The 18,562-nt window shown below is 38.1% G+C and overlaps 1 protein-coding gene across 6 annotated transcripts in view; it reads right to left on the bottom strand.

Annotated features, from left to right (window-relative positions):
• Positions 1 to 18,562, bottom strand: part of LOC106087570 (ELAV-like protein 3) — a 189,171-nt gene that overhangs the window by 13,276 nt on the left and 157,333 nt on the right. For 4 of the 6 annotated variants that reach the window (XM_059366317.1, XM_059366319.1, XM_059366321.1 and 1 more), the window contains 3 exons: positions 1,693 to 2,995; positions 1,574 to 1,618; positions 1,252 to 1,524 (listed from right to left, as the gene is read on the bottom strand). In XM_059366317.1, the coding sequence (XP_059222300.1) occupies positions 1,252 to 1,524; positions 1,574 to 1,618; positions 1,693 to 1,882 (508 nt within the window). In that variant the 5' untranslated portion in view covers positions 1,883 to 2,995. The remainder of the gene's footprint in view (positions 1 to 1,251; positions 1,525 to 1,573; positions 1,619 to 1,692; positions 2,996 to 18,562) is intronic. The other 2 variants (XM_059366320.1, XM_059366322.1) reach the window with 1 other exon arrangement.

Here is an 18,562-nt window from a genome sequence, read left to right as displayed (position 1 = left end):
TATAGACTTTATAGGGACGCAGATCAATATTTCGAGTTGTTACAAGCGGAAAGATTACTATACCCCCATCCTATGGTGGTGGGTATAAAACTGTTTTAGACTGCTTTAAAGGATGCAGTGATGGGTGGTGCGTTTTAAGCGAAATTTTGTATGCTCCCTTAAAGGAACCTAAAAATAAAAATTTGGTATCCAAATTTCGGATACCAAGTAGAATTTAGTATCCAAATGTGTTTCTGGGTTGCACCCATTTCGCAAAACACCCCCCAAAAAGGTCTTATTTAATGATCATGGCAATATGAGGCTCAAATAAAGGGTATTTAAGTGTAGAATACGAATCTGATATACAAATGTGGGACCAAAAACAATCCACAAAGAGGACAAATTTACTACAATAGCAATATGGAATCTGATATCATTATTCAGGAAAAAAAGTGTGTATGGGGCCACCCCACCCCCATAACACCACCCATATAGGACGTATTTGCTGACCATTTCAATATGGGGCTGCAATAAGAAGTATTTTAGAGTAGAACACGAATCTGATATATGTTTTCAGGGCCAATCACTGAACGGACGCCCCATCCCCCAAAACACCTCCGAAACCGGTCATGTTTGCCGACTATGGAAATATGGGGCTCAAATGGAAGGTATTTGGGAGTAGACCACAAATCTGATATCAACGTGCGGGACCATCTGCCTAGGGGATGTTCCACCCCAACCATGATATCCAAATGTAGGACCATGTATTTGGGGCACCGCCTCTTTCCCAAAAACACCCCCAAAGCGTACAAATTTTGGGGCCAAATGTTTGAGGACGCCTCATCCATCCATTTCATCACCCCCGAAAACACTCCTAAATCGGACATCATGACAATATCGAGATGAAATAATTACTTTTAATAATGGAGTATATTGAACACCCAAACGTTAATGACCCTAAACCCTCCGAGCGAATTCATAGACCAGTAAAGATCATATGGGATTCAGATAAAGGCATTTATATTGTTATGCTTTTGCAATATACATATATTATTTTCGTAGCATGGTATTTCACTAGAAGCTCTTTAATTGTCGCAAATAAATATTCAAAGGGTAATTTTGTTCCATATAAAGTAAAATGAGGTGCGGCGAAGCGGGCCCGGTTCAACTAGTATTTCAATAAAAATAAGTTTGTAAACTAAAAATTCTCTCAATAAAAAATCATAATATAAATAAAAAATCTTATTTCCATATAAATCGAATGCTACTTACCGGATATATTATCACAGAGTATACGAGATGTTATTATTTTGCCATATGGTGCAAATAACGCCTCCAAGTCTGGTTGTGATAGATTTTTGGGAAGACCCGATACATATAAATTAGCACCCTTGATAGACTCCGAACTTGGACGGGCGTACGAGACTTTGATAACCTTATTCTGCAAACGCAAACCATTCAAGGTGTTGACAGCCTTCTCGGCATCTTCGGGCCGCACATAGTTAACAAAGCCGTAGCCCAAACTTTGACCTGAAAAAGGCAGAACTTTTTCAAGTTACAACTTGGCCCCAAGGAGCAAAATCGAGAAACTAACCTTGTTGCAATGCTGGGTTCAAGGCCTGCAGGGAAGCTGGCAACACTAAAAAAAGCAAAGTAGAAAAATCACTGTCAGTAATTGTCAAGGAGGAGGCAAGTAATTGGGCTGAGTTTTACCTGAAATTTTATCTCGCACCAATTTGCAACTTTCCAATTCACCAATGCTGGAGAAGAGAGAACGCATCTCCTCCTGCGTCATGGTCTGTGGCAAATAGTTGACAATCAGATTGGTGCGCGATTCATCATTGCCATCGACAGACCCATTGGTACTGCCATTTTTGATAACAATGTCCATGGCATTGGTCATCTTGGTGGTGGTGGTGGTGGTTTGTTGCTGTTGGAGAGTAATTTTGAAAGATTTCTTTGGTAACGCGTAGATGAAAAAGTGAAGATTAGCTGGCTCTCGCTCTCTCTTTCGCTCGCTCGCTGGTTAGCTCTGACGCTTACTTAAAGTCAGCGTTAAATATCTTAGGTTTTGTTTGTGTATGTGTTTTTTAAGTGTGCTTAGCACAAGTTGTTGTTATTGATGCTGTTGTTAGTGATGCTTTAGTTCTTCTGGGGAATTGTGATTCTCGTTCAGTTTATAAGAAAGTCCTTCTTAAAAAGCGTAGTCCTTTTTCTTCTGGTTGCTGCTGCTGCTGCTTTTGCCGATTTAATTCACGGTTATGATTTCTTTACTTTTCTTAAATGGAGTTGGAGTTTTAGATCTTTGTTTGGATCATTAATTTATAAGAGTTGGTAATTTATTTAAAATTGTTTAAATTTTTTAATAATAAAAGTTAAAAGAGTAAATTTTGCTAATGATTTTGGTTTTGTTTTTGTTATTTTTTCTTTAGTTTGGTTGGTGAATGTGAATTTTCTTTCTTTTGTTTTGGAATGCTGTTTGGTTGATTTGTTGTTGTTGTTGTTGTTGGGTTTTCTTCTGGTTTTTATAAAATTGCAAAAATGCAAAAAGTTCTTTAGCGTAAATTTGGTTGTTGTTGTTGTTTTCTGTTTTTATTTGACTAGAGTTCTTAAATTTTATAAATTTATTTTTGTTGTTGCTGTTACTCTTGTTGTTGTTGTTGTATTTCAATATGGAACATTTGGTTGATTTATACTCAAAAAATTCTTAAATCTTTTTCTGAGTCTCTATTAAAGTGTATAAATGATTATTATTTTTGTTTTTTTTTTTTGTGGTTGTTGTTGTCAATTCGTTATTTTTGTTTTTGTTAGCTCTGTAATAGTTGGTTTTCTTTGGTGGTGTTGATTTGCAAGATTTCTGTTTGTTGTTTTTTTTTGTTTTGGAATATTCTTGATTTTGGAATAATATAAAATATTTTTTTTTTTTTGGGTTTTTGTATTTTCTCACTTGGTGTACAATTAATAGCTGCTCGATTGCTTACTCAAAGTGTATAAATTTCTGTAGTTTGTATCAAATCTGCAAAAAGAGGGAGAGAAAAATGGAATAAAAATTAGCAAAAGTCATTTATAGATAGAAACATGCACTAAAACTAAGCATAAATGTTGTTTTTACTTTGTTGATATTTGTTTGGGCTTATAAATCACTAGAATTTTCAAATTATGCGACTTGACAATATCAGAAAATGATACTCAAAAAAAAAAAAAAATGTATTGAGTTCCATATTGTCCCGATCGGTGGCTATGTCCCTTTTTAGATATGAGCCAGCTCTCCAGATACTTGACCCCAAAATTTGAATATAGACCTGAATTCTACTCCAAAATATCATTTATTTAAGTCTACTAGTCTGGTGTGACCAGTGTTGCCATTCGGGAAAATTATTTCCTACATAAATTTAAGAAAAATCCTACCGAACCCAATTAAAACCTACCAAATATTCTACGGACCAAAAATGCCTTGTATGTTTTTTACCCACCACCGAAGAGGTGGCCATTTTGCCAGCCATTCCATTTGTAATTCATTAAATTGTACATTTTCAACGTTACAAAGTATGCATACTAGACCGTCATTATATTCATAGACGATCTGAACATGCCTGTCCGTCTGAAATCACTCTACAACCTTAATCAAAGATGACCTATATCTTGATATAGCACCGCTTATACCGATCTTCAGATAAGAAATCCTGAGTTATTAAAGCCCGAATGACTTAGCTGAAAGTCTGCTGAAAAGAGTCCTGACTGGTCATTGCAACGTCAGACCTTAAGCATAGCACTGGAGGTAGGGATAAAACGAAATTTTGCAGGGCATGCGATGACGAGAGGGAGTTGGAGATGCTCGATCACTTTTTATGTCACTCCCCCGAAAATAACAAGAAAAAATTTATGGACTACCTCGATTACTGAATTACCAACTTAATCCAATCTAAGTCTGATTTTAGACGGCTAGGATGCCGCCAGATTATTAGTTTCTAGGCCAAATAAAGATCCGAATTTTGTACAAAACCAAACTCGTTTCGTTCGAAATTAGACGATATTATACATATTATCTGCCCTACATGCTTCACAGAACCCCATGACACCAATCGCCTATTTACACACCCGGCGAAACGAACTTATCTAACTGCAGAGTCAATGTGGACTGCTCCAATTGAAGCGGCCAGATTTTGTAGAAAAAGCAACGGAATGACGATAGTCAACAACAGACACACTTGTAACCTATTTTTACAAACTTTTACTTGAGAAGCATATTGCAAAAAAAAGTTTAAAATTTTCAATGTTCCATACCTAAACAAGCAAGGAAAGGCAACAGTCGGGCGGTGCCGACTTTATAATACCCTACACCTACCCTATAAATACAAAGTGGGAGCTATATCTAATTCTGAACCAATTTTGATGGACCTCGGCGGATGTTTACAGATGCGTTATTAAGCAACCCGTATCAAAGTTCGAACATAGCATCGAGGGTTGTGCACATTTTAGGCAAGATTGGTCAATAAATGCGCTTGCAGTGGTTATAGAAGTGAAAATCGGGTGATTTATATATGTGACAGCTAAATCTAAATCTGAATCGATTTTTATGAAATTCGCCGGTAATATTGAAAGTCATAAGAAAATCGTTACTGGCAAATTTCGAGAGAATCGATTACTTAATGAACACTTTATTGCAATATTTCTCAAAATCGGACGAATATATATGGGAGCTATATCTAAATCTGAACCGATTTCGGAAAATTTTTTTAAATATTGTGGTAGTCGTCGAGGAAAGCGTTGTACGAGTTTTTGGCTAGATTGTTCAATAAATGCGCTTACATTGGCTCTAGAAGTGAAAATCGGGCGATATACATATATGGCAGCTATATCTAAATCTGAACCGATTTCTATGAAATTCACCAGTATTGTCAAGAGTCGAGATAAAATCCTTCCTACTAAATTTCGAGAGAATCGGTTAACAAATGAGCACTTTATTGCAATATTGCACAAAATCGGACGATCATATATATGGGAGCTATACCTAAATCAAAACCGATTTCGACTAAACTTGATAGGATATTGTGGAAGTCGTTGAAGAAAATATTGCACAAAATTTTGGGAAGATTGGTCCATAAATGCACTTGCAGTGGCTCTAGGAGTGAAAATGGGGCGCTATACAGTGGCGCAGATATGTCTACATATCTTTTCGTAAATAGCAGTCACGTAGACTGACTGTAACATAGTTATGGTAAGGTTTTACCCTAAAAATTTTAAGTAATTATAATGCTAGGAACCATAGTAAACACTTTTAACACCAATAAATATTTGACAGAAAAGCTTTTTCATTCAAAAAATTAGTTTTGTAAAGTGTGTTTTTTCAATGGGGTATGTATACTTCTCTGTGCCACTGCCATAAGAAATTATGAGAACTATATCTAAATCTGAACCAATTTCTACAAAATTCACCAAATTTCAAAAGAATCGGTTAGCAAATTACCATTTTATTGCACTATTAATGCAAATCGGACGAACATTGATATGGGAGCTATATCCAAATCTGAACCTGTTTTTTCAGTTTAAATAGGCGTCATCTCTAGGCCGAAAAAAATGTACCAAATTTGAAGACAATCGGATGAAAATTGCGACCTGTAGTTTGTATACAAATTAATATGGACAGACAGACGGACATAGCTAAATCGAATCAGAAAGTGCTTCTGAGTCAATCGGCATACTTACCAATGGGTCTATTTTTATTCCTACACACCGCAGTTATGTGTTGTGTTGATGCTGTATTTCCATTCTCCCCTTATATTCATAATAACGCCATGAAAAAATATGATGTTAAAAGCGGTGGTATATTACTGAACATAACACCGCATCAATTGCGGTGGCGGAGGATACTAACACCGAATTATTATACAAATGCCGCAAATCGAATTGCAGGTTTCTGGTACCAACACACGATAACATTTGAGAAAATGAAAAAAGGTCAACCAGCCATCAACTTAAAATTTGAACCTCGTGGCCAAATTGGAATAGTGGAAGCGATGTCGAGGTAGAATTTGGTAAAGAAAACGAGAATCGTAAGAATGACATCAGCCAGAAAAGGACAAACTAATCACTTATCTTCGGGAATTGCGATATAGTCCCTATGTCACACAATGATTACTTTTTAAGCTGTCTGAATTGCTTTGTTCATGCCAGGAGCTCCAATTTCATTAGATGTCCGTTTGGTTTGGCCCTCCGGTAAAAAAAGAAATATTAAATTTTTTGCTAACCAAAGGGGGCAGACCCTTTCCCATATCTTGAAGATGGGCGCACTATGTTATAATACCCTGTACCACAGTAGTGGTGTAGGGTATAAATATATTCTTCGAGATACTTTAATACATACAGACCCATACCGTCCGAATAAGTTTACATGCCTCTGGGGAGTACTTTTTTATTTCCAGCTTAAACTATTTTTTCTAGTCTATTTGATATTTACTTAGCTATTCATATTCCTACAACAAATATTTTTGTATACTTAAAAAATTAAAGGGAAAATCAAACTTTTTCCTTACACTCGTACAATGTACCATTATATCCCTTAGCTACAGGACTACAAGGAATATTTATTATTAAATGTTTTGCAAACAAACTTTTCTATTTACCCTCGACTGGCTCTAGGTCCTTTTCGAGTTTCCTAGTTACAGTTCATTGAACCCATCCATATGGTTTTCGAAGTACAGATGGTATTTTTGTTTTCGGCCTAACTGCATGACAAAAAGAAACCATCCCCCTAGTTATTTTATCATTCTCGACTGGCACGAACATAATTACAACAACAACTAAACTAGCTTTACAAAGTATATTGTCCCTGTTTTGAATGCAATCGTATCTAAGCATTTAATGATCCATTTGCAGTTGTAAGTACTATTTTCATTGCTTGGCTGTATAAATGTTGCTTGCGACAGCAATTTAATGGCGTTAGGCTCAAAAGACGTAAACTGAAAACTAACACTTGTATGGGAACAAAATTTGAGCATGGTGGTTTCATATATTGCACGTCATATAACATCCCTACAAACATTTTTCATAATTTTGGAAGAGAGTTCGTCCCAGTGATAAAAAAAAACAATCTTCTGGAAGATTTTTGAGCAATTGTTCTTCCGTATGAGTCGTGAAACTCTCTTCTACCATACTATTGGACAATTCACTGCGTAAGCGAACATTTTAGCAATTCTTCGCGAGGATTCTCTTACAACCCGTTGCGTTATAATCGTCCGTATGACCCGTGAAACACTTTTCTGGGTTATCATTAGACAATTCATTCCATGTGCGCAAGTTTCACCAACTCTTCGTGACATCTCTTACAACCCATCGCGTTATAATCTTCCGTATGGCTCGTGAAACACTCTTCTAGGTTATCATTAGGCAATCCATTTCATGTGCGGATGTTTTAGCAACGATTATTACGGAACCCATTTCGTTATACTCGTCCAGAAGATTTGTTTATTAATCACCTGAGTTAAATTTTCGCGTTTGCTTTTATTTTCAAGCCTAGTGTATTTGTATTGCATTATGATATTCGATGGACTTGTATTGAATTATGTTATTCGATGTTTTGTTTTGAGTGGACAACATGTGCAACACCAAACATAATTCTCAGTTGGCTTATATGATGATTGGTACCTATACTCGTATGACAAATATGACGAGTAATAATTTTTTTTTTTTGGAGGTTTTTCGCACTAACGTTTCAGATGAACAACTAAACTTGATATGCGTTTTTAGATCTTCTAAGCAAATAACGCGCAATATTTAACAAGTAAAAGCGTGCTAAGTTCGGTCGGGCCGAGTCTTATATACCCTCCAGCATAGATCACATTTGTCGAGATCTTTTCCCAATATCTCTTTTTAGGCAAACAAAGGATAAAAGAAAATAATTGCTATAATATTGGAGCCTTATCAAGTTATGGTCCGATTCGGACCATAATCGATTTGAATATTGGAGACCATAGTAGAAGTCATTGTGTCAAATTTCAATCAATTTGGGTAAGAATTGCGCCGTTAAGGGGCTCAAGAATTAAAACAGAGAGATCGCTTTATATGGGAGCTGTATCGGGTTATAGACCGATTTGGACAATATTTATAGCCGTTGTACAAAATTTCAGCCAAATCGGATAATAATTAAAATGAGCCTCTGGAGGCTCAAGAAGTCAAGATCCCAGATTGGTTTCTACGGCAGCTATATCAGGTTAGGGATCGATTTGAACCATATTTAACACAGTTATTAAAAGTCACAACAAAACACGTCATGCGACACGTTGGAAGTCATAATAAAATACCTCATGCTACATTTCAGCCAAATCGGATAAGAATTGTGCCCTCTAGTGACTCAAGAAGTTAAGATCCAATATCGGTTTATATGACGGCTATAACAAAACATGGACCGATAAAGCCTATTTACAATCCCAACCGACCTACACTAAGAAGAATTTTTGCAAAATTTGAAGCCGCTAGCTTTGCAAATTGCAAATTTTGCCCATGAATATTCCACTAAGGAACAGGGGCAAACTCCTCACATATCAATGAGTGCAGTCCGATTCAAGTTTAAGCTCAATGATAAGGGGCGTTCTTTTTATAGCCGAGTCCGAACGGCGTGCCGCAGTGCGACACCTCTTTGGAGAGAAGTTTTACATGGCATAGTGCCTCACAAATTTTGCCAGCATTAGGAGGGGAAACCAACGCTGAAAATTGGTTCTGATGGTCTCGCCAGGATTCGAACCCAGGCATTCAGCGCCATAGGCGCACATGCTTACCTCTGCGCTACGGTGGTCGCTAGCTTTATCCCTTCGAAAGTTAGCGTGCTTTCGACAGACAGCCGGACGGACGGACATGGATAGATCGACTGAAAATGTCATGACGATCAAGAATTTATATACATTATGGGGTCTTAGACGAGTATTTCGAGGAGTACAGACGAATGACGAAAGTAGTATACCCCCATCCAATGGTGGAGGGTTTAATAAATATTCCAAAACACATATTTGTTACTCGTCCAGGCGAGTAATGCGCAACTCTTCTAGAAGAGTATTTTATTAATTTTCCAAAACAATAATTTGTTACTCGTTCACAAGATTCTTGCGCGATTCTAAGATCTTCCAACACACTTCTGACCTACTCTTTGGTAGCTCATATGGAAGTTTCGCCTAATACACTTGCGGGCGAATCGTCTACGACCCTTGTCGAGCTCTTTCGCGATCGTGACCTTCTTCTAGAAGCATCGCGTAAGATTGTTTGGCGATCAAAAATGTTTGCAGGGATGCCTTAGTTAAGATATATACATATGTGTATGTATTGATGTCTGTCCTGTATTTGTTTGTAATATATTGACTTTTTCGTTCATGTTGAGCCGGTTTGTCCTTTTCGAGAAAATGTCTGGTTTTTCAACTTTGCCTAGATTTCAACCCTTATTACGAGGCTCTGCCTTGCCCAAAAATTACACACATAGCATTTGGCTGTGTGGCTATGCCATTTTTCCAATTGGAAAGGCTATTTCTATGATATCTATGATATTTGAGATGCCAGACTTGCGATAAACTGTATATTAGGCTATCGATATGCGACATTTAAAAAACCCACAAGCTATTCAAATGCTTGTATAGAAATAGAGAAATATAATTATAAATAATGACTGGCAATAGGAGTGGGCAAACTATTAAACTAATAAAAATATCAATCACGGTCATTTACAATTCTAAAAAAAAAAACAATTGAATCATAACTTATTACATTTTACGGAATACTTATTACAAAACTTTACTAACTAGCTGAAATCTCAAGACTTTATGAACAAGGGAATAGCTTTCTTTGTGGGAACTAAATATATTATAATATAGACCGATTGGGATCATACTTTATATAGTTATTGGAAGTCATAGAAGGAGTCATTGTTTGAAATTTCTGTCGATTGGGATCAGAATTGCTTCTTCTAGAGTCTCAGGAATTCTAATCGTGCGATAATTTTAAATGGGAGCTTTATCAGGATATAGAGAGATTCGGATCATACTTGACACAGATACTTGGTCAAAAGAGTGCTCGTCTTGCAATATTTCTGTCAAATCGGGTGACGATTGCGCCCTCTAGAGGCTGAAATAGTACCATGAGAAGATCGGTTCATATGGATCTATATCAGGTTATGTACGTCTTGCAGGTCAGAAGAGGGCTCGTCGTGCATTTTAGCCAAATCGAATAAGAATTTGAAGAAGTTCAACCGTGAGATGGGTTTATATAGGACCTTTATCAGCTTATGAGCCGATTCGTATCATGCTTGATACAGAAGTTAATAGTCTGAAGAGAGTTCGTCGTGCAAAGTTTCAGCCAAATCGAATAAGAATTGCACCCTCTAGAGGCTTAAAATCAATCGAGATATCGGTTTATATGGGAGCTATATCTAAACATGGACTGATTTGGTATATATGCTATTTTTGCTAAATTTCAAGGGGCTAGCTTAACTCGATCAAAAATTGGAGTGCTTTCGACCGACAGACGGACAGACATTGCTAGATCGACTTAGAATGTCACAACGATCAAGAATATAAAGGGTGATTTTTTGCTATTATCATTTTGGCAACACTGGTTTAAACAGCTCACGCACGTTTTGTGTTTTGTTTCACAGTCAAACATCTTCAGTTTGGTCTATAATTGAACCATGAATCGTCTTACAAACGAACAACGCTTGCAAATTATTGAATTTTATTATTTTTATTATCAAAATGAGTGCTCTGTTAAGAAGGTTCATCGCGCGCTTCTGTATTCAGCGACGAAGCTTATTTTTGGCTCAATGGGTACGTAAATAAGCATAATTGTCGATTTTGGAGTGAAGATTAGCCAGAAGCATTGCAAGAGCTTGCAATGCATCCTGAAAAAGTCACAGTTTGGTGCAGTTTATGGGGTGGTGGCATCATTGGACCGTACTTCTTCAAAGATGATGCGAATCGTAACGTATTTGAGAAAGGTGAGCGCTACCGTGAGATGATATCCAACTTATTTGCCCAAAATGCAAGAGCTTGACTTACATGACATGTGGTTTCAACAAGACGTTGCCATATGCAGCACAGTACTCGTAACAACGGACTTATTGAGAGGCGAGTTCGACGAACATTTTAATTCACGTCCGTGACCGGTCAATTGGCGATTTAACGCCTTTAGACCATTTTTTGTGGGGCTATGTTGAAGCTCATATCAACAAGCCCGCTTCATCTGACTCATTGGAAGACAACATTGAAGCATTTATTCGTGAGATGCCGTCCGATTGGAAAGAGTATGCCAAAATTGGACTATGCGTATGGATTATTTGAGCAGCAGTCACAGTCAACATTTGCATGAAATAATCTTAAAAAATTAAATTATATTAACCGTACGTCGATTCAAACAAAGATTTCATGGAATTTTCTTAATTTGATGTGTTTGTTTTGAAAAACTTTCTTGTAGCTCTTAAAACATCATCCTTTATATACAATACTTTATAGGGTTTTACACCAATATTTCGATAAGTCACACATGGAATGACACAGTTGGTATCAGGGCTGCGGAGTCTGACCCTCGACTCCGACCCCGGCTTGGTGTCTACGTCGCAGTATTAAGCCGGTGTCGGGGCAGGCGTGCTCAACTCCGAACTGAACTCCGACTCCGATCTCAAAACCTCGACTCCGGGACTCCCCATTCCTGGTTGGTATACCCCCATCCTCTGGCGGAGGGTATAAACAACGAAAAACGCATTTAGATTCGAGTGGTGGAAACTTTTATACTTTCCACCATGAGTCCTGTTTGACAAGATCTTTTAATGAAGTTTTCAATCGCAATCGACAACATCGAGTAAAGTGACACAAATTGAAAATTTGCCCATGAACATAGCATTAAAAAACAATCTCAATAATTGCTGTCCGGTTCTAGTTTCAGCCGACATCTCCTAATATACACCTCTATCTCAAATATGCTACATTAGTGAGGATATAACCAGAGCTTTTTTATGTTTTCCCCTGGTTTCGAAACCCAAGTTTCAGTGTCCTAGCGTTGCTGCGCCACTGGGGCCTCCGGTAGTGTAGTAATTTTTCTCAAATAGCAAAATGCAAATTTGCCCATGAACATTCCATTACGGAACATGGGCAAACTTCTCACATTTGAAGTGCTGTCCGATTCAAGTTTTATGCTCAATGATAAGGGTTCTACTTTTTATAGCCGAGACCGAACGGCGTGTCGAAGTGCGACTGTTCTTTGTAGAGCAGTTTCTACATGGCAGCAATGTCAAATGATACAGTACCTCACAAATGATGCCAGCATTAGGAGGGCATAAGGGCCTCTGAAAATTTTCGAAAGGTAATATTTAGTTCGCAGCGCCTGAAATGTGTTTGGCCAAAGGAAAAGATCCCTTAATCTTATGGCAGTGATAGCATCAGTTTGTCTAGTCATGATGAGCAAAGGCATTCAACTCAGTGCATCATATGCTGTCGTCCTCAGTGTGGCTGTGATGCCCTAACAGGCTATCCTTTGGACCTGGCTGAGTATTAAACTGTAGGAGGATTTTCAAAGTGCAGTCCCCCGGACCACAACGCCATATAGCATTGTAGGCCTGACGATTACAATATATAGCCAGACTAAGACAAGCGTTGCCCTTTTTGTCTTTTCCCAAATGTTGGATTTAAAGTTTAATTTTCAGTAACCAAAATACCCAAGTATTTTGTGCTTTCTGTAAATTGTAAATTGAATTGTTGTGGTCCTCAGAGCGGCTATGATGCATAACCAAGGCATTGTTTGGGTCAGGCAGCGTATTATACTGCAGGTGGTTTTTTGAAGTGCCGTCCACCAGACCAAAACGCCGTATAGCAATATTATCAATAAGGTTGTAATACACAAATAACCCATAGGAAAAATTAGCAATAGGAGGATTTTCTAGGAGCCGTCCACCATATCACACCACCATACAGCATTGTAGGCCTGACAAAAACAGTAGATCAAACCACTACAGCCAGTGCAACCCACACGGTTTGAACAGATGTATAGCGCAAACGTTGCATTTTTCGTCTTTTCCCAAATGTTGGATTTGAAGTTTAAGTTTTTTGTGCTTTCGTTAATTAATGATTAGACCATTGTTTGGATCCAGCTGAGTATTAAACACTAGATGGATTTGAAGTGCCTTCCACCACAAACTGAAAACTGAACTACAGACAATGCATGGCACGCGGTTTAAACCCAAATTTCTGCCAATAACCTTTTATATGTCTTTGAACATGTGGATGGTCACATGAGGCCTTTTGTAGTCGTTAAAAATATGGTAGTTGTAAAATTGTTTTACTAAGGTAGCCATACTTATAGGGCATGAGTTTTAGATGTCCATCTCTCACACAAAAGGATGCTCAATAATATTGTGTACGCAATGGGAGAGAAATTAATTTGTCTGTAGTTGGGGCATACAGTTTTGTTTCCTTTGTTTTGTCGGATTTTGACTAGGGATAGGGTGTTGAAGTTGTAATCATCGGGTATGGGCTCTTCTAGCCATTTTGTATATAGAAGCTGATAGATACTCAGCTGACAAATCATCAGCAACTGCTGCCTTGTCATTCCATAGGTGTGTTACTAGTGTATCACTTTATTATACTGTGGAAAGATTCAGATGAAGAAGATCTAAAACTCAGATAAGCAAACCGATGAATCAACAGTGAACCAATCACATGATAACTATATGGAGTGCGTAAGCCAATAACCTAATACTTTGCGATTAAACGCACTCCTAATTTAACCCAAAGCTTTTCATCGAGTTCCCTTCATAAAAAATATATCTCGAGTACAAAGACACCTTGGTAAATATAAAATTTTCTTCTCTCATAACAACAAAGACCAGACTGGCCTACATCTCATTTGTAAAACATCAAACACAAAGTTCAATGAACATCTGCATGCCCATTAAGGTTGGCATGAATTTTAAAACAAATAAAAATGCTGCTAAGTAAGGGCCTATGTGTGTCATATGTCTGGGGAAGTCGACCCAATAAACCATAGGCGTTCTGCAGGCGCAAAAATCTCTTCTTTTTTTTAATCCACTGTTGAAATAATGAATAAAACAACGAATGAATGACACAAAATAAAAATAAGACACAATTTCCTTATTTTTTCCTTTCCTCATTCGATGTGATATAAAGTTGCAAAACAACAACTGGGATAGGGTAAAAAAATACCTAAACGAACAAATAAACAACTAAGTTAAGTGCCTTGTAAAAACGAAAAGGATATGATGGGGACAAGATGACAGCTCAACTGACAACGACGACGCAAAAAGGATGACGTTGGGGAAACCAGTTGAGACGACTGGTTGGCGGCAATACTAACCAAAGAGTCCATGCGTTTCATCGGTTCCATGATGAGAGTTGATGTTGGGCTAGAACCAAAAAAAAAACCCACACAAACATAAAAGGAAATTCTCAAGGGGAAACACTCCCACAGAGACAAGGCTATCCCCATCCATCATCATGGTGTGTGTGTAGGCTGACTAGAATGATGTGTGTGTCTATTTGGATGGCTATCATAAGGAAGTCAAATAGAAAAGCAAATGTTACAAAACAGTGGGACATTCCTAGAGAAGTTTATGATTTATAAAGGGAAATGATAAGATCGATTTGTGTCATGAAAATGTTGGGCTGGTTGGGGGGTGCTTTTGGCAATGAAATCATTCTGAGATTTTATGTTATGAGTCGTTACATTATTCCAGCTTAAGCTTATTACTCCACTTTATGGAAAACTCCTGAAAAACTTGTAAAACAAATGGCCAAATGGGATCATAAAGCAATTTTCTAGGAAAGACATTGCAACTGAAAAATAATTGGCTAAAATAAACAAGTGAATATCGGGTTAAGCCTACCATCGGGTTAAGCCTACCATTTGATACCTTACACCACATTGTGTATGCAGACTAAGTTGTCGAAATTAAAATTTTCTCAAATTTTAAATGCAGAATTTCGAATTTCGGTACATATTGTGTGAGTTATAGAAAAAATCGCTGTTCAAAACTTTGAGAAGATCGATTGATAAATACGCTAGCAAAAGCCCTGAAAGTCGATATCGAAAGATACATATAAAAAAAAATCTGCATCTAATTACGATCTGCTTTACTCGCTTTTTATTTTACGGCTTGGCTTAACCCCGTCTATTATCTACCATGTCCATCCGTTCGAAATGAAGATAATGGGCTGAAACTTTCACAGTTTTCTTTTTTGTCCATAGCAGGTTAAGTTCGAAGATGGGCTTTATCGGACTATATCTTGATATATCCCCCATATAGAACGATCTGCCGGTTTAAGGTCTTAGGTCTATTAAATTCACATTTATTATCCGATTTCGCTGATATTTGGTACATAATGTTGTATTAGGCCCCTCGATATCCGTGTTTAATTGGCTCAGAAACTTCTATTGTTTGCTAAAGCGCCCGATTTAAGGTCTTGGGCCCATAAAAGGCGCATGGATATAGCTGTAACATATACCGAGTTCCCGAATAAGTTCTTCTTACCCAAGTTCGCTGAAATTTAGCACAGTGAGCTGTGTTAAGCTCTTCGATATCCGTTCTCAATATCGGTCTATATTTGGACATAGCTTTCATGTATGCCGATTTTCCGATTTAAGGTCTAGGAGCCATAAAAATGTAATTATCACCCGATTTAGGCGAATTTTGGTACAATTAGTTGTATTACTACTACAAATCCTGAATATGGTATAGATCGGATTATATTTAGATACTAGCATCCCGGCAGTCCGCTTTGTTACCCCCGTTTTTTATACCCCTTTTTAGTGTAGGACTTCCAAGGTAGTCACTCAGGTTATAAGTTTATGAAGTTTTGTAATTGTATAAGTATTTGTTTGTTTGTAATAATTGTGTATAAAATTCAGAAATCTGTCCCCTTTTGTAAAGAAAGTACCAAAGTGTACCAAGAATAACAATACATCTGAAAAATCATAAAGTCACCCAATATACATTGTCAAGGTATAAATTAAACCCAATTTTGAGCGCTTTAGCTCAATTCATAAAGAAAGTACGTTTTCTGATTTGCGGTATATTCATAAATATGCGGTGCTAGCGTCTATCGCCACCGCAACTGATGCGTTGTTATGCTCAACAGACTGATATGAGTGGCGATCGTATGAATATTCATACATTAATTTCCATGTTTCATGTATCACCGCTTTTAACAATGTCTTTGCCCATGGCGGTATAATGAGTGAATGTAAGACGGTATGGAAACACCGCATCAATACAAAATATAGACTATTGTAGAATCATAATTACAGTGTTGCTTTTGCCACGATGAAAAATACCATTAATTATAATAAAAAATTTATTATATTGTGTATTGTTGACCTTTTTTGATTATAATTTCATCATTGAGATCTCAAGCTGAACTATCCATGAAATTTATATATTTTAATATTGCAAATATTTAAATTTGTTAGGTAAGGTTGAAAAGAGGGTGCAGATATTAATGCGCCCCATGCCTGTAATTGGCTTGTTGTGCGCTCTAAAAACTATAAAGAAACATCTTAAAAGAAAATTTTAAGTCAGGAATTCCGTGCTACTTACAAAATCCTTAATTGTTTTCAATACCACTCCCCTAAGTTGGTTCATGTCTGGTATTGCGCCCCACCTAAGTGCTGGTATCTGTTAGACGCGAAAGCCGGGCAATGACGAAGGAAATGCTCCAACGTCTCATCATCTTCCCCGCATGCCCTACACATGCTATCTCTTGCCGCACCGATTTTACATAAGTGAGCTCGTAATCCCATGTGTCCCGTTATGATACCAATAGCTATACTGACCACCTTCTTACTTCCTTTCAGTAATAGCCCCGTCTTCTCACGATCTGGATCCCCCCATAGGATTTTCGCCATACTACCGACAGTTTCGCTGTTCCACAATGTTGCATGCTCATTTGTCGCCCACTCCCTTAACTCGGACTGCGTCGACCCGAAAGGCTTTGTGGTAAACCAAGTTTATTGACGGCAGTCCTCTGGTCGCCAAATTGTCTGCCCTTTCATTTCCCCTAACTCCGTTATGGCCCGGGACCCAAACGATGATGATTTTATCATCCTCAGATAAGCCTTTAATCTCCTTCTTACCCATGCCCTTAACGTCCGGGTTGTTATTGCCCTTATGGAAATTTTATTGTCGGTAAACTCGACGTCCTCGTATTAGCACCACACCACCTCACGCATTTCCTAATCGCCCGGATCTCCGCCTGCAGCAACGTACAATATTATGGTCAGGCAGTCTAAAACACATCTCAGTACCTGGGTTCTAAATGTAGACCTCCAAGCCCCCTCTGTCCTCTAGCTTTGATCTATCCGTGTAACATGATCTTCCAGATGGCAATTCAAGGGTTCCGTCAATCCAAGACTGCGCCGATGGCAGCACTGCCTCGCACTCGACTTCAAGGTTCATCTCAGGTATCCGATCGGAAACCTCTTCCCTTTCTTCTAGGTTTCCTATCGTCGCCTCGATTACACCGATATGGTATGATCTGCTTCCATCCTCAATCCATTCTTCTATCGCCTTAAGTCTCATAGCCGCAGTGGCTGCCTCACACTTAATCTGTATGTCAATGGGTCGGATATCTAGCATGGCGTCCAGTGCCCTAGTGGGCGTGGTCCTCATCACTCTGCCTATGCCAAGACAACATGTTCTCTGAACCTGTTGTATGGTCCTTGTGTTGCACTTTTTCTCCATAGCATTCCACCAAACTACTGAGGCGTTAGTAAGTATTGGTCTAATCACGCTCCTGTAGTGATAGTGGACTATCCTCGGATTCAGTCCCCATTTCGAATCTACGGCTCGTCTACATATTGCCCAACATCTGTTAGCATTCTCAGTACGCTCCTGAATGTGACCAATTAAGTTTCCTATCCAAGATCACACCTAAGTATTTGACCTTGTCAGATATCGAAATTGTCTTATTGAGGAAACGTGGTGCGTTAAGTAGGCCCACCTTCGCCTTCCTCGTGAACAGGCATATTTCAGTTTCCTCTGGGTTAACATTGAGACCTCTGGGTCTAGCCCAGTCATATGCCATACGCAAGACCATTTCGGCCCTTCTGCATTAAATATTACATTAAATTAAAATTTGTTTCTGATTATATTTTTTCATCATATTTTGCGATTTTTTAAACATTTGTATGCTAAAAAATGCGGTGTTTGAGTGTTTGACCATAGAGCACCAATGTTTGACCATAAAGCACGGTTGTACGTACTGGATTGACCAGATGGAGTTCTTCATCGCCGAGGGCTGCCGCCTCAGTGTATAACACACTGCTACAACAACAACAACCCATAGAGCATAAGTATATGAGGTGGAAGCTTAAACTCAGGCGTCATACGTTTGCTTCAAAACGATAAATCATTTTTGTTTTTGTAGAAGACGTTTGCGTTGATTGGAGTTGCTTTGTTCCATAAGATGCCTTGATTCAAAAAAGACAAGTATTTTTGCTGTGCATCGCAAATGCGATACACCGCCGTAGATCTCTGGTAGACTCCCATTCCTCTTCTCTTTGTTGCGTTGATTCAAAAAAGACAAGTATTTTTGCTGTGCAC

The sequence above is a fragment of the Stomoxys calcitrans genome, chromosome 4 (assembly GCF_963082655.1).
Source record: "Stomoxys calcitrans chromosome 4, idStoCalc2.1, whole genome shotgun sequence".
Lineage (NCBI taxonomy): Eukaryota > Metazoa > Arthropoda > Insecta > Diptera > Muscidae > Stomoxys > Stomoxys calcitrans.
Note: the sequence above shows the minus strand (reverse complement) of the source record. Positions and strands in the feature narration are given on the sequence as shown.